Raw genomic sequence first — 17,175 nt, forward strand, 5'->3', positions numbered from 1 at the left:
TCCCTTGCTCTGCCCGAGGCTGCCCCCTCCACGTCCACCGCCCCCGGCCCCGAGCTCGGCTGCCGCGTGCAGACTGTACTTGAGGTTTTTGCCTGACAACACAACATCAAAACATGGGAGGCAAAAAATGACAGAACAGTTCAGGAGAAATAAATCCACTATTTATTCACCTTGGAGACGTCAACACCCCTCTATCAGCAGCCAAGACCCAGCCGAACCCAACAGCGTCGGCGAACTGTGGCCGGCCTTCCCCCGGACACGACAGCACACAACGTCCAAGCCCACCCAGACCGTTCGCCGAGGGGGACCCCTGGAAGCCGAGAGACACGCTGTAACTCCTAACAACACAAATCATGCACAACGCATGCTCTCCGACCACAGTGGAACTGGGCCTGTTTTGGTGTTCTCCAGCTGGAGGCACAAAGCTATGCAAGTTCTAGACTAAAAAGATGAACAAGCCCATTTTACCGGTGGTAGCACTAATGCAACAAAATCGCTCCCGTCACTGAACACTTTCTCTGAAATAACCCGCTTATCGTGTGGCCGACCAGTGCTATGGCCCCAGGTCTGCTCTGTCCTAAGCGTCTGGCCGCTGGCTGCCTGCTGCTGGCTTCCCCTTGAACTCGAAGACCGTCACAGAGCGTCCCGCAGCAGGCACGTTCTCCCCCAGAAACAAGCACAGCACGCTGTGCGCCGCAGCTCACACGCAGCACCCGAGGGCCCCTGCACCGAGTATGAGCGTAACGCCTTAGGCTGCGAGTCTGCGTCTGACAAGCTTGAATATTTCCAGCAGAATACAAGTGCCAGTACTTCGTATTGTTAACATTCATAGTACAACAGCAAGAAATACAGTTCAAAAACTTTTAAAACCCAGACTAAAAAAAGATGTTGAAGACACTAGATTTAATGAAAAACTATCACAAATAAATTTGACAATAAAATTACCTCCAAAAATGTGCCCTCTTTAATATTAATGAGAATACTATACACAGCAGAGACAAAACAAACATACTGCCTTGATCTGAGTGTGGGTTACATTTTTAATTACTGAGAATGATATTTCAAAGTCATACTCCCATTAGGAAGAGGTGAACAAAGCCAGGACACACTCTCTGGGACCTGATGCCACAAACCACCACGCAGAGGTGACGTGGGGCAACCGTGCGGGCTCACCCGGCTCCGCTGCCCCACGCGACAGGGACAGAACCTGACGATGCTTTACCAGAGCCAGTTAGCAACACGTGCTTCCCGTGAAGTCCTAAAGCACACGTGTCCGATGTACAAAGGTTACATTTGCTGTACTGCAAGCCTGCGCTCTCCTACATACGGCTCCATTTCCAAAGCGAGTTAAAGAGGAAACGCCATTTCATGGGCAAAATTATGCAATTTTCTGTATTTAACGAATCGCTTTGCAAGATTCGTGATAAATGCTTTTTATTACATAATATTAGTAGTCATGCTCAATCACCAAGGTCAACAGAAACTTGCAAATATTCCGCTAAATAACACACTAAAAGTACATATTTTTTCAGTGCAGCAACATTAAAATAATCCTTGTTTCCTTAAGTCATATATTTTGCAAATTGGGGAATAAATAAAAATACAAACACCCAAGAACGTCTTTTCTTAAGCAGTTAAGAAAAAGAGGTTAGAATCCTATTTATTGATAAGCCAAAGGCCGGCCCTACCTAGTAACACCCGACTCCAGGGGACGCTGGTCAGAGAAGTACCGTAGGGGGGCAGGGAAGTGACCGCCTGTGTGCCCCCTAGTGGGCGGCTGGAGACCTCTCTTTACACCGCTAAGCTGTGCGGTTAACTCACAAGGAAAAGGAACTAGTCAAAATCCAAAACGTTCTGGTCGAAGTGGGTCTGCACGTGCCGCTCGAAGCCCTGCTGGTCGTAGTCGGGCGGGAACTGCTCGCTGCACATGGGGCACACCTTCCAGTGGCTCTCCACGTGCTCCTCGAACTTGCTCTGGTCGTAGTTGGGGGGGAACATCAGCTCACAGAGGGGGCACTTCTTGTGGACGTCGAAGCTTGGAGAAAGGAAGAAATGAAAGAATTATGTATTTCTAATAAATTTCTATCAATATAGTATCTTTCAGGAAACGACGAGCCTGCATTTACCTAGTTAAGCTGATACAGTAAACAACTTGCCTGAAAGTCCATTTATTCGGGAAACCCTTTCCTCCTCCTAAATGCTGGCTACTGACAGCTGTGTGAACCACCCATAAAGCCTCTAAATTGTTTCACGATTGGATTGACAAAGGAAAACCTTTTTCTCATTAAAATCTCCAAAATACGATCACACTATGTCAAGTGAGGCTTAGTGACAAGAACTCTTCCATTTCCGACTAACAGGAGACGCCTCCTGGGAGCCTGTGAAAGGGGGCGGCTGCCTTCCTGGCAGACCCCTCGGGCCTACAGCACTGCCCCCCCCCCCACCAAGGGTTTGTACGAGGAAGGCACGTGCGCCCCCTTCCCTGGGCCCCACCCCGAGAGCTTCATGTTCAGAGGGTGTGGGGTGGGTCCCTGATCACACGCATTTCCAACAAGTTCCCAGGGACCAAACTTTGAGAACCATGTTCCACATACACCATATTCTCCCCAAGAAAGAGGAAAAATTACCTGGAATCGAAGCAGAAGCCCGCTCCATGCCCATGCAAATGCTGACTTGGTCGGTCGGGTGCGGTGGGCACAACCTCGGCCTCCTGGCAAGAAATAATTGCAGCTTTTGAGGGAAGTGAAACTGAACACAAGTTCCTTAATTCAACCATGCATAGTATAAAGAAAATAAGATTACTCTTTTAAAAATTTTACTTCTGTTACCCTTTGATTATATTTTCACAAAGTCAAGTTTACTAAATATTCCATTATGAACTGTTACTGTCTCGAAACGAGCAGGATTTAGGGGAGTGGGAAGCACACACCTGGACGTGTGAACAAGGTGGAGATCATTAGGCTTTTTTGAACCTACCTGTAGGTAAACTTTGACTTTTTATTGTTCGATAAAAATCTCAACCCTGCCTTACTTTTCCTATCACTCGCACTTGGTACTGGAATTTGCAAGACAGTGGTGCCTTCTTCGACAACACGCACCCACTACACAGCACAGAAAGACGGTACGTAAATACACACTAGGCACACGTATCCGTCCGCACGGGCACTGGGGCACGCACACACGGGAAGCAAACACAACCGCAACGCCATGTAAAAGCAGGGCACCAAACTACCAGTCTCAAAAGCCCGTAGTGAAGGAATGAAACTCCAAATCAAATATCTGATGAACAGATCGTCAATGAAGACCCCCTAAAAACCTGTAAATCTGAGTTTCAATATGAAAGAAACATCGGCTTGAATTTCCAGGCCCTGACCCCTGTGGTCCCTTTTCAGAGATCCGTGCGTGCTCCGTCAGCAACCCGACAAACCCTCTCGTTAGTTAATCAGAAGTCGCTGCATCATGATGGCAAGTGCCCGTCCGCCTCCTTCCTCCGTGCGGCACGGACGGCATGGACAGGCGGAGCTGGGCAGTCACGCTTGCCCCAGAGCTGCCACTCATGGGCTAAGGCGTCTGTCGTGGATGAGGTCCCAGGACAGTGTCGGTGGCATGCAACTAGACATGAACGAACAAACTGAGGTGACCTTTCTGGGGGTGGGGGGGTGCGTGCCCACTGTTCTGACGATGACCCCCCCCCCCCCCGCCCCAAACGCTCAGAGAAAGGGCTGGAGAGGCTTGCTCTCTCCTGTCCATCACACGAGAAAACACCTTTGTTTCCATTCGTGATTCCCTTGGGATACACGGGCAAAAGAAAACAACAGGATAGATAATGAGGGACTGGGGAAAATACAAGTACTTTATAAACTTCAAATATTAAAAGTCTTTAACTAAAATCCAGACAGCTTTTAAATCTACAGATACAAAAAGGAAAACTAATGCAGTACATTTAACCTGCTAAACTTAAGATGACTGAAACACGGAAACTGCTTCAGCAACTACATATCAAATAATAATGATGAACAAAATTTTCTCATTTTTCTTTGAAAAAAGAAAACAGTCTTTGAAATGCTATTTAGGAAAATAGACTTCTGATCAAGATAGAGGCATATTGGTAGGTAAACACGGCTCACCTCTTCACACAACCACAGCAAAAATTACAACTAAACCACAAAAGAATCATCACCCAGAATCATCAGAATTGGAGCTGTGTGAAGTCCCACAACCAAGGAGTTCAAGGAGTCACCTCCAGACGGGCCAGAGACACGGAGACCAGGAACGAACAGCCCCACACCCACGCGTGGGTAAAACTCAGGAGGGATACCTCAAGAGCAAGAGATCCCAGAACGCAGGGTTCAAGTGACCAGGAAGATACACCCCCACAACTTCCGGCGGCACACACCAGCGGGAGCTGGGGCAGTGGAGGAAACTGCGATTCTCAGGTGTCGCCAGTTCAAGGGCCACAGAAGTCTCAGGACTCCCACAGACAGACTCCCTCCCTCTGGGCTGCCGCACCGGGGCAGCGGCTGGAGGGTGCCAGTGGCACATGGGAGAACAGAAGTGTCTGGCCTTGGGGTGATCACCAGGGGACAGCTTCCTCCCAGACAAAACTCCAGCGATCAGGCAGGAGCCATTGTCCCATTTCTGAGCCCTCCACACAGAGCCACAGTAGAGACGAGACACCGTTATCTGAGACTCCACCAACCTGGCTCACGTGGGCTGCCCGGCCCTGGCAAGTACCCAGAGCTCCACCCCATCCAACTGACGGGTGCGCTTTCCTAAACTAGGCCACGCTACTAAGACAGGGAGTCAAAGCAGCTCTACCTACTACACAGAAACAAACACAGGGAGGCCAAAATGAGCACACAAGGAAACATGGCCCAAATGAAAGAACAGATCAAAACTCCAAACGAAATGGAGATAAGCAACCTTTCAGACGCAGAGTGCAAAACACTGGTTGTAAGAATTCTCCAGGAACTCACTGGGCGTTTAGACAGCATAAAAAAGACCCAGGGGGAAATGAAGGTCACACTAAGTGAGATAAAAATCTACAGGGAATCAATAGTGGATGGGGTGAAGCCAAGCATCAAATCAACAATTTGGAACATAAGGTGGAAAAAAAAAACATTCAATCAGAACAAGAATAATAAGAAAGAATCCAAAAAATGAGGGTAAGGTAAGGAGCCCCGGGACAAGTTCGAACATACCAACGTCCGAATCACAGGGGTGCCAGAAGGAGAAGAGAAAGTGAATGAAAGAAAAATGAACACTTATTCGAAAGAATAATGAAAGAAAACTTCCCTAATTTGGTGCAGAAAATAGACATGCAAGTCCAGGAAGCAGAGAGTCCCAAACAAGTTGAACCCAAAGAGGCCCACTCCAAGACACATCATAAAATGACAAAGGTTAAAGATGAAGAGAGATTCTTAAAAGCAGCAAGAGAAAGCAGAGAGTTACCTACAAAGGAGTTCCCATAAGACTAGCAGCTGATTTCTCAAAAGACACTTTGCAGGCAAGAAGAGACTGGCAAAAAGTACTCAAAGTGTTGAGAAGCACAGACCTATAACCTAGATGACTATCCAGCAAAGCTGTCATTTAGAATGGAAGGACAGATAAAGTGCTTCCCAGACAAGGTAAAGCTAAAGGAGTTCATCATCACCAAGCCATTATGATATGAAATGTTTATAAAGGATCTTATTTAAAAAAAAAAAGATAAAAACTGTGAACATTAAAATGGCAATAAATTCACAGCTTATCAATAATTCAATCTCAAAAACAAACTACACAAATAAGCAGAACAGAAACAGAATCATAGGTACCGAGATTATTCGGAGGGTTATCAGTTGGGAAGGGGGAGCCTGGGGGGGAGGAGGTGCAGGGACTAAGACACACAAGTCGGTAGGTGCAGGACAGACGGGGATTTCAGGAACTGTACACGTAGGTAATGGAGAAGCCGAAGAGCTTACACGCGTGACCCATGGGCATGAACTGAGGAGGAGGGACTGGCTGCGGGAACAGGGCTACCATGTGGAAGGGGAAAACGGAGACTACTATAACATCATAATCAATAAAATATATTTAAAAATTTAAAAATGGCATTTAGGAAAACAAAAGATAAAAAGGAAAGTCTTGATATTCTACCTTTCAAAATTCTTGATGATGGACCTTTATAATAAAACACAACTTTCTAGGAGCCAAAAACACAATGGAAACCCCCCCGTCTCACGGCGGCTAAACCAACAGCTCACGCCATGTCCGCCCCACAGCAGTGCGCTGGCGGCCGTCCGCCGAGGGTTAAGGTGCCGGACTCAGACCGCCTGTCGGGCGGGGCTGCCCTGCCTCGGACACACTGAGTAGTCCCCAGTCACACACACTGACAACGATGGCCTTATTATTCTGTGTCTTTTATCCCCCGTTACCTAATAAAACAAAAGCGGGACTCGACTAGAACTCCAGATGTTATAATAAGTGCGTTCCTGTGAAATAAGAAATCATATCACCTGCTCAGAGAATAGTTCCAATCCAGAAAGTATGTAGCAAGTTCTACGAGTGGACAATTCATAAAGTCTCTCATGATACTGACATGCAAAATGGCCAGTCAAATATCCCTCACAAATACTACATTCACCCATTAAGGACAGTTAGTTTCCCAAACGGTAAGAGATTAAATACAACCAATTAGGTCAGGAAGTTAGACTAAAAAGGCAGGCCCATTGTTGGCAACAAAAAACAGCTACTGGTAAAAAGAAAAACAGACAAAACCTGAAACATCAATAGTATTTCAACATTGGATCCCACAGCTTTACATCTTAAACGAACATGATAGCATGTTTAATGTTGACTTTTACATTAATAAACTTAAGCCATCAAGTTTATGTTTGATATTCTTTAAGAAGGCACAGAATCACGTATTCTAGGTTAGAAACACCCCCACCCCAAAACTACTAAATCAGGTTTCAGAACTGAAAGCTGTCAACCCAAAGGAATTCTGAATAGCAGGTTCTTAAGTATCAGTACCTAGTATTTTAGTTAAACTAAGATAATCTAAGCAAATTTTATCGGAAATACCATTTTGAAATCTACTTTGAACAGTTCCAAATAATTAGATCTTTTGTAATTTTCAACAGCATTTTACTCTCTGCAGAGGTCTAAAGCATCTCCCATTGCTCATCTATCTTTAGACCCATGGGCACAGCACTATGTCGATGACAAACTGGCCGCTAAGCAAATGAAACAAGCTGCGGTAAACCGCTCCACTTGAAATCCAAGCACTTCTGGGAATACATCCAAAGAGACCCAAGACCTTATTTAAAAGGACATACGCCGACCTACGATCACTGCAGCATTATTTCCAATAGCCAAGACTGGGAGCAGCCCAAGCGCCCATCAGAAGATGAGAGAATAAAAAAGCTGTGTTACATTTGCACAATGAAATACTGCTCAGATGTAAAAAAGAAGGAAATATTACCTTTTGTAACAGCATAGATATTGAAGAGCATTATTTGGTGAAATAAGCCAGTCAGAGAAAAGACAAGTACTATATGATCTCACCTATATGGAGCATCTAATGAATAAAATAAACCAACAAACAAAACAGAAACAGACTCGGAGAACAGACCAACAGCTGTCAGAGGGGAATGGGTTGGCTGAAAAGGTAAAGGAATTAAGAAAAACAAAAAACCCTCCTAGACAATGACAACCATATGGTGATTCCCAGACAGAAAGGGGGTGTTGGGAGGTAGAAGAGGGCAAGGGGGGGGCGGGTAAATGGTGATGGAAGAGGACTTGACTTGGGTCAGTGAACACACAATGAAGTACACAGATGATGTATTTTAGAGCGGTACACCTGAAATCTATGTAACTTTTTAAACCAATGTCACCCCAATAAACTCAATTAAAAGTAATGTACTGTGATGCTAAAGGCGCCAAAAATTAAGTTTGGGAACTTCTGCTTTTAGCCTCTTCGACAGGTTGATAGGTGGTTAAAGACCACAGCTTCTCTAGCCAACGGGACGAGGCTCAAATCCTGGGTGCGCTCTCCCCAGCAGTGAGATACCAGGCAAGCCAGTTAAGTTGCCTCACAGCACCTCACCGTAGAGATGGCCACAGTTCCTACCCCAAGGACTGCTATGAATAACGAGTGAGTTGACACATTTGAAGAGCTAGGCATGAGCCGGTAAACACAGCTACAGAACCGTCTGTTGCCATCACCATCACCATAATCATGGTAGAGCTATTGCCAGTGCAATTATTAGTTAAGAGGGAATCATAAAAGGTTTTAAGCTAACGGCTGGCCAGTTTCCGGTCCAGAAGGAGGCGCTATGGCAGGGGTGTGACTGGAACACACGGGAAGGGTGGGCCGTCTCAAGCCTGAGTCAAAGGTGCTGGGTCCTGGGGCTGCTTGTCACTCCCGGGCGGAGAACCACAGAAAAGGAACAGGTCGAGTCAAATCTGCTTCCCATATTCTAGCTAAAATTACTTACTAAAATACTTCAGTTGCAAGTGATTATTTTTGTTGTAATGACAAGAATTTTTTTAAAAGAAAACAAGGTCTGAAGGTACATAAAAATAAGTTTCCGCTAATGTGAAAATCCGACTGCAAAAATACAATGACCCAAGGTGTGCCTGTTGAGAGCCCTTCCGTCTCATTACCAAATCTAAGCGTGTCAGCAAATGAGCACAAGCCGCTAACACTGCTTCTCATGGGTTTGCAGAAGGGCAGAGCACACAGATCAGAAAGAACACTCTCCTAATTAAACTGCAGCAGACGACTACGAAAGAGAAAGGCTTGTCACACGTAACATCTGTGCTAAGAACGATCAGATTAAATATGCAAAATGTGAAGTAAAGGTATGAAAAAGCAGTAAAATGATACTCTAGACCTTAAATAGGCTACAAAAGTTCTGACAGGTTTCCTAATTATTCCCAGTAATGGACACAGGAGGCCAAAAGGCAGGAGAGAGAAATACATTTTTCTCCATTATAACTGTTGAGCACTAGGGCTAAAATCACGTCTGTCTAAACACTGATCAGTTTCTGCAAAGGTTAATAGCAATTAAATGCAGCAAACTATATTAAATGAGAAACAGGTCATGATACCACTGTACTTGCAAAGAGCATGATAAAGCATTTCTTTTAAACTCATCTTAACGCACGGGAAATCCACAGGAGATGCTGTGCAGAAGAGAACCTATTTATTAAATGAAATCCTTTAAAGGAAATCAAAATAATAATGATGTGTTACATAAATTAATTCAATTATCATCACTATTGTGTTGCTGAGAGATTAAAAACTACCAATGTCTAAAACAGTGTTTCTCTGAAAAAGAAGGATACCTACAATTCCCTCTTTTTCTAGCTAAAGCCCACCTTCAGTTGGAAAGGCGGCTATAAACGGTACAGTGAAGAGACGCACACTGGGGGCTGGTACGTCAAAGCAACACTTTGCTTCGTCCAGCCTAGTGCAGCTACACCAAAAGAACATAGTAAATCACTTAAGGAAAATTAAAATTAAACTGTGATTATAGTTAATACTGTATTGTATATTTGAAGGTTGCTAAAAGTAGACCTTAATTCCTCATAACAATGGGAAAACTCGTAACTGAAATGGACGTTCAGTAGGCTTACACTGATCAGTTCACAAATACACAAGTATCAAATCCCCACGTTGCATGCGTGAAACTAATGTAGTGTTATATGTCAGCTCTGACTCAATTTTTAAAAAAATTAATTAAATTGTCTGTTACTATTTTGAGGTCATTCTCCAAACTTAGTATTTTACTTTAGTAAAAATCCCAATGTATAAATATGCAGCATATTAAACTTGCTGCATATTTAAATTTAAATACAAGCAGGTTTTTTGAAAAAGCAAGCAATCGAGCACACACAAAAGCACACTCTCTCAAAGCACGCCCGACCGTGTGACTTGCTACGCAGGAGAAGACAAGAGGGACAGGCTGGGAACGCAGAAACTCGGTCTACCTTGCTATCCTCGGGGTCTTCCAGGCCGTCAGGCCGGCTGAGGTTCCGAGCAGGCTGGCTGCAGACGACCGTATCCTCCAGCCCCCAGGAGGGCGCTCGCACGGGTGGCCTCTGGATCTCATCTGGGTAAAAAGCACCATCTGCTCCATCTGAAAAGAAAATTTTGCAAGGGAAGGGTGAAACCTGGTACTGAAATCGGAATCTCTGTGTAGAGCTATGAGGAACAGGAAGGATATAAAAACCACTTTAGCACATCAAAAACAAAGTGCCTTTACTTCTAATCCAAGTGATTTTTAAAAACAGGAACTATCTGTAATAGCAAATAGACCACTTGTTCATGGTACATCACTTCTGGATGAAGCCAGATGGTGTTAAACATCAAAACCGCTCATTATGATGTTTCCACCAGAGTCGACTGTACCAGGGGCGCTCTAATCCCACAAAGACATAAACAAAAGAAAACCCTCCCAATTCGGCTAACCCCAAACCAGAAGTACTGTGCTGACCTCTAGCTTCCTGTGCTGCGTAAGGATTCCCATACTGCAGGACGGGCTGCGAGTCTGGAACCGCCGGAACGTGGCCGCTCTGCTCAGAGCACGTGCTGAGACCCTGCGGCATCGGAGGGGGGCTCTGGGAATTCTGACCTTCCATTTTCCCTTCTGCTTGATTTTCTAGACTCCTTTTAAGTTCCTAAAATTAACAAAAACAAATGTGAGTAAGCAAAGCAATCACATATTTTATAACAAGGGCAACATTAAACATTTAGCCAAAATATAACAGTAAAATTACTTCCCTATCAAGTAGTTCCCCTTTATCCACAGTTTGCTTTCTGTGGTCTCAATTGCCCATGGTCAACAGCAGTTCAAAAAGAAGTTAAACGAAAAATTCCATAAACAATGCATAGGTTTTAAACTGCACGTGGGGAAACCTTACTGCGTCCTGCTCCGTCCCGCCCAGGGCAGGGATCACCCCCTCCCAGCACACCCGCTGCCGCCCTCGGTCCCTTAGCAGCTGTCTCCTGGTTACGAGACGGCCGGGGTCTCGCGACACTTGTATTCCAGCACCCCTTACTTTACTTAATCAGGGCCCCAGGCTTCACCACAGAAATGTGGGTACAGGGAAACACTCTCAGCACATCAGCTCGGTGCTACCCAAGGTTTCAGGCAGCCCCTGGGGGCTCAGAATGTATCCCCGTGGGTTAAGCGGGGAGACTGCTGTGTGTCTGGAGTGTCCTTTTGGGGCGGCTGGCTCTCAACTCCCCACAAATGCCCTGCCCACACACGACAAAACCAGAAAGCAGAATGAAGCCCAGTGTACCTTCAAATTCTTTAGTGCCAGGAAAGCGCTCTTACTGAGCTGAGGAGAAACGGGATCTCTTACAACTTAGCTATTAATAAAAATCTATTCGGTCTCTGTCCCCAATTCCTGACACAGGTTCTGAAACTCTGGGAATTTACTGAATCACAGGAGTGTCAGGTTCCTAACAAGTCCCTTTAAACTTGAGACCATCCTGAACTACGCCAACTGGTGGGCCCTCAGACTGTTTCACGGGAGGGGGTGGTCACCAGAAACACCAAGCACATGACCGCAGAGAGCCGGAGACTTTAGCACCCACCCCCATCTCCAGGGATGCGGAAGCCTGAGTTACATCACTTGGCCAATGATTCAATCAATCATACTCGTGCTGAGACTCCAGACTGAAAACTCTTGCACAAGGTTAGGGGAATTTCCAGTTGATGAAAACATCACATGTTAAGATTGCCATACGCCAGCCCTGGCTGGCGTGGCTCAGTGGATTGAGCACTGGTCTACAAAGCTAAGGGTTACCAGTTCGATTCCCAGTCAGGGCACATGCCTGGGTTGTGGGCCAGGTCCCCAGTAGGGGGCACACAAAAGGCCACCACACACTGATGTTTCTTTCCTCTTTCTCCCTGTCTTCCCTTCTCTAAAAGGAAATCAATAAAATCTTAGAAATTAAAAGAAACAAAGAATGTCATATGCCTTGGAGAGCACATGGACGCTAGGTGACGCCCCACCCCCGCCCTGCCCCCCGAATCTCTTCCATTTGGCTGTTCCTGAGCTGTACCCTTTATAAGAAAGAGTAACCATAAGCAGTGTTTTCCTGTCTTCTGCAAGGATGACTCACAGGACTCAGAGAAGGGGGAGCAGGGAGCCCGTGTGGCTGAGCCCTTAAGTGGGTCTGCAGTCCTCAGTCACCCCAGTGACGCCAGAGAACTGCTGCGGGGGCACAGAGGAGAGCGAGGGCAGGCTCCTCCTCCGCGTTACAGGACGCCAAGGGACACACAGGGCGGAAGCGATGGGTTTGAACATCGGAACGCTGTGGCTCTCTCAGTAACGCCATCCAGCCCGGAGGTCTGTCTAGCACCCTGAAAGGCTTTTCACCACTCATCATTTCGGAGAATTACCCCGGTCACTCAAACTACTGGTCAGTTCACCGAGTTGTGTAGATCTTTCTAATGCTGACACACTGCACTCAACACCTCTTTCAGTCACACTCCTAACACTACACCCGCCTCGTTAGTCTGTAAGCACTGGGAAGTACGGAGCTCAAGGTAGCAGATAAAAGTTCCCAAAATTCTAGTTTTACTTAAAAGACTGAATTTCATCACTGGCAAGAAATACTATCAATTGTTTTTCCTTAAAGTAACAGGTTTGCTTCATGATTTTTAAGTAATGTCTACCAAAGACCCCAGTCTGAACAACCACATTTTATCTATTAGTCGTTCTTTAAGATAGAAATAACGCGCCATGGAAAGAGAGGCCAGTTCGGCCCCCAACTCCAGCAACTGCCCAGTGCTCCCCCTTAAGACAAGCACTGCGAAACAACACTCCATCAGGCAACGGAAGTGCTCTGGGGGCGTCCCATTTCATCCCACAGAACACTGAAAGGATGTGGACCCGGGGTGAAACTTCAACAAGATTAACAGTCTTACTGTTTCATCATCTTAAATGGAAGGGCCCTTTTTAAAGAACACTGCCGATGTCCAGTCGGGATGATACAGTAACTGTCAGGGCACTGTGATGCCACTGCTGAGACGCAAACTCAGTGTCAGCAGCTTCCCCACCAGTGTTTGCACACCAAGTGTGCAAATGTAACATGGGGGGTGGGGCGAGTGGCGAACCAAGTAATGCTGTGGGATTACGGAGAGTTTTATCCATCTAAACTTATAAAAGGAAGTGAGAAACCTGCGCCCACAGTACACAGGTGAGCATTTTCACATTCAAAAGGTATGCTCTGACTGAATGGTAGGTTGTGCTATAAATCATTTAACAACTTCTAATATGCTTCCTATTACCAAAAAAGATAAATGCATTATTTATGCTTGTGAAATTTTTTTTGTTTTCCTAAATTTAACACTGTAAAATTTGTTTTATTATTAAATATAAAATATGTACAAAGACGCCCTGGCTGGTGTGGCTCAGTGGACTAAGCACCAATCTGTATGTGAACTACAGGGTTCCTGTTTCAATTCCCAGTCAGAGCACATGCCTGGGCTGTGGGCTAGGCCCCCAGTGAGGGGTGCCCGAGAGGCAACCACATGCTGATGTTTCTCTTCCTCTCTTTCTCCCTCCCCATCTCTCTGAAAAAAAAATAAAATCTTAAAAAAAAAAAAAGGTACAAAGACTAAACTAAGTTTCAACACTTAAGCATTTTCTCATATTATAAAGTATTTTAAAATACTCAACACAAAATATTTTCATGTAGGAGTCTCAACCGTGTCCTTCTTACTCATTAGCTGTTTGTTCAGACACCACCCTCACATGCACTGTAACATGTGCCTCTTCACAAAGCTGTACGATCATCCGGTGTCATGTAAAACCTATTGTAAAGTGCACTGCTCAATACCTGCTCCCGGGAGAGGCTTTCCAAATGCGAGGTTAGACCATTTATCTCTTTGTCTTTCTCTGCCAACTGAAGCTAAATTAAAAAAAAAAAAAGTCATTAGTCATTTTCATCATCTACTCTCTCCTTATACTTCCAGGTTTTACACCATTCTAGCAAAACAACTGCTATTCCCACATCCATGTGTTCCCCTTGGTCCCTGCTCGTTGCCATCGGAGTTACTTGTCAGTGCTGACCCAGTTCCCTGGCTCCGAAAACTCCCCCCACGCTCACACGGAGCTGCACCCACCCTGCTGCCCCCCGAACCCTGCACGTCCGCTCCCTCACTATCACCAACACGGGGACTCCGCAAAGGTTCTTCTGCAGCTCCTCTTCTCCACATTCTCCCTGAAAACTCCTTTCTTCTATGTTTTCAATGCTCATCCCCACAGGAATGAATCACAAGTACTAATTCATGTGCCACCCTCGCTCTTTCTTAAGTTTCGAATCTGCCTTTTTGACTGCCTTTTTGAAAACGTGATGGTCAGACACGTTTTCACTGCTGCCTTTCTGCACTGCAAGGGCAAAGTGGCCCAAACCTCCTCCTCCTACTACTTTTTTGTGTGTGTGTGAATTGATATTATCAATCTCAGAGCCCACTGTAATTGATGCTAGAAACTTAAGAATACTTCCCCATTATCTCCTTCCCTCCCAACACTTTCCAGTCTCTAAGTCATTCACTCATTCATTCAACAACTACCCACTGTTCATCTATTATAGTATCAGCACTATGGACACAAATGAAACTACTCTTCAGTGGTTTTTCCCATAACAATGGCTTTCAAAGGTTTCCTTGTATCCTTTTCAATGGTAGATGATCAGGGAAGGTGCCCAAGGAGGTTGCCTTTTATCAATTCATCCTAAGACTACTTCTTACTGATTTTCTTACCTTCAAAAATCCTTCCCACCTATAAATCCTCTCTGTGACACCAAATTATTTTCAAAAAGACCCATTCTAGTTGGGTGCATTTTCTCCTAGAAAAACCTGAAGAGCAAAATGCACCCAAACTCAGCTTCGACCTGTCTTTCAAGTCTCGTCTACTCCACCGCAAACATGAAGGTCGTATTACTCAAGACTGCGAAGAACAGTTCCCAGACAGCGCCCTACACCCCTGACCTCCAAACCTGCACTGATGTTTCTCCACCGCCTTAGAACCCTACTGCCTTCTTTTCTCAGCTCTGCTTCTCCTCCCTCCAGCCAGGTCTCTCAAAGGTCTAGTTTCTCCATAACGTCTAAGTCTTAAATACTCAGTTGGAAACAGACTTATAAGGGACTTAGGATTTATCGTCCATGTAAAACTTCAGTTTGCCTTGCCTTGGCATGAGGGTTGGTGTCTTAACAGTGAAAAATAAGGGAAAGGGCACTAAGCAAAAAGCCAAGCACCTTTATAAGCTGTGTAACCTTAAATACGTTGCTTAATCCGATGCTCATTTTTGTCATTAGTGAAATAAAAATATTATCTGGATCCCCACGGGTATGACAGACCACCTAGGTTGTGACTGTGAGAGAGTCCTGAGTATCGCCATCACCCTTCTACCGTTCCCTGCTGGGCCACGAACTCCTGAACCACAGCGCTGCAGCTTACTTACAGGCACGATCGCCCACGTAGTGGCTAACACAGTGCTTTATACATACCAGGTCTGTCCAGAAAAAGTCCAGTCATTGTTAACATAACGAGAACAATTTGCATGACATCAGTGTAACCTGGCAGCCAAGGAGAGTGGACTGGACTGAGCATGTGTGAACAGTGACGACTTCACTGCACTAGTCAGTGGGGGCGGTAGACGCCGTTTAGTGAGCATGTGTCCTGTGTGGCTGCTGGCATTCAAAATGGCCGAGCAAGCAGCGCACTGAATCTGCACCAGATTTTGCAGGAAGCCTGACCGTTCCTCCACAGAAACTATGCAGATGATCCAGAAGACCACAGCTAAGGGCAACTGGTGGTTGGCAGCTTCACCACAATGCACCCACACTCATGCATCACGTCTTGTGAAGACTGTTTTGGTGAAACATCAAATCATGCAAGTGATTCAGCCCCCTACAGTCCAGATTTGGCGCCCTGCAACTTCTGGCTTTTCCCAAAATTAAAACCACCTTTGAAAGGGAAGATATTTCAGACTGTTGATGAGATTCAGGAAAATATGACGGAGCAGCTGATGGCAACTGGGAGAACTGTGTGAGGTCCCAAGGTGCCTACTTGGAAGGGGACTGAGACGTCATTGTCACGTGTACAATGTTTCTTGTAGCTGCTTCAATAAACGCCTCTGTCATAGTACATGGCTGGATACTTTCTGGACACGTCGCATTTAGTAGGCTCCAGTAAGTACTTACTAAGTCATTTTTTATCAACCTTCAAAAATTAAACTTCATATGAATTCAGGATTCAGCTTTATAAATAAGTTGCCAGCCATTAAAAACAATATCTACAAGGACCTCAAAAACAGTAATGATATGAAATAGAAGTTCCAAGATTATTCTGACAGTAGAAGGTAATGAAAGGGACCATCAGAAGTTACCTTGGCCTGTAATATGCCACCCTCTCCAGCCCCGTGAAGGAACCTAAAGTAATTCTTGATGTCTTTAAACAATTTAGAACTTCCTGTTCTTTATTCATTCACAAACAAAAATACTCCAAATTACATATATGTATCTATCTTAGAATATGCAAGATCACGCTTTATTCCTTAGAGGAAAAAATGCTACTCTTCTTATTAACTAGCTAGCAGCCTGCTGTTTGTTCTCTAACATTCTTATAAATACCATTTACCAGTCAGGTTTGTTTACTGGCTTATGTTACACGTATTATGAAAAATGTATTCTGCAGTATTTCCCTTAGGATCGTAAGAAACGTACATTGGTGATAATTTTAAAAATTCTTAAATTTTAAACATTACTGATCGTATCACACTCCCACAAAAATGGCAAGGTCCTAAAATAACTTTACATACACATACATGTTTCTTTTTTTTTTTTGGTGGGATAATACATGTTTCTTTTTAGGTGAACAAGAGACTAATGAAATGATGACTTTTAATCTTTAAATACTAAGCAAAATTAAGAGACATAATTTTAATGACCATCCGAATTCACAGAATAAAAGCCACAATGGCAATGCACATGGGTATCCATCTTCTCAGTTTATAGTTCTTGAACTACATGCAACATAACTAAATCCATAGTACTTTTTTATTTACACACCAAAATATTATCCCATTATCCACATTAAAAATGTACATTTAAAAGTGTACATTAGATTGATAAATATTATATGTAACACATTTTCAAAAGTACCAGA

The 17,175-nt window shown here is 44.7% G+C and overlaps 1 protein-coding gene across 6 annotated transcripts in view; it reads right to left on the bottom strand.

The window, feature by feature from the left end:
* Positions 1 to 891: 891 nt before the first annotated feature.
* The window catches only part of TAX1BP1 (Tax1 binding protein 1), a 49,064-nt gene continuing 32,780 nt past the window's right edge, over positions 892 to 17,175 (bottom strand). For 2 of the 6 annotated variants that reach the window (XM_028525574.2, XM_036010456.1), the window contains exons 14-18: positions 13,844 to 13,915; positions 10,482 to 10,665; positions 9,976 to 10,124; positions 2,628 to 2,710; positions 892 to 2,035 (exon numbers count right to left, since the gene is read on the bottom strand). In XM_028525574.2, coding sequence (XP_028381375.1) covers positions 1,834 to 2,035; positions 2,628 to 2,710; positions 9,976 to 10,124; positions 10,482 to 10,665; positions 13,844 to 13,915 — 690 coding nt within the window. In that variant the 3' untranslated portion in view covers positions 892 to 1,833. The remainder of the gene's footprint in view (positions 2,036 to 2,627; positions 2,711 to 9,975; positions 10,125 to 10,481; positions 10,666 to 13,843; positions 13,916 to 17,175) is intronic. The other 4 variants (XM_036010459.1, XM_028525577.2, XM_036010460.1 and 1 more) reach the window with 4 other exon arrangements.

This window comes from Phyllostomus discolor, chromosome 10, assembly GCF_004126475.2.
Source record: "Phyllostomus discolor isolate MPI-MPIP mPhyDis1 chromosome 10, mPhyDis1.pri.v3, whole genome shotgun sequence".
Classification (NCBI taxonomy): Eukaryota; Metazoa; Chordata; class Mammalia; order Chiroptera; family Phyllostomidae; genus Phyllostomus; species Phyllostomus discolor.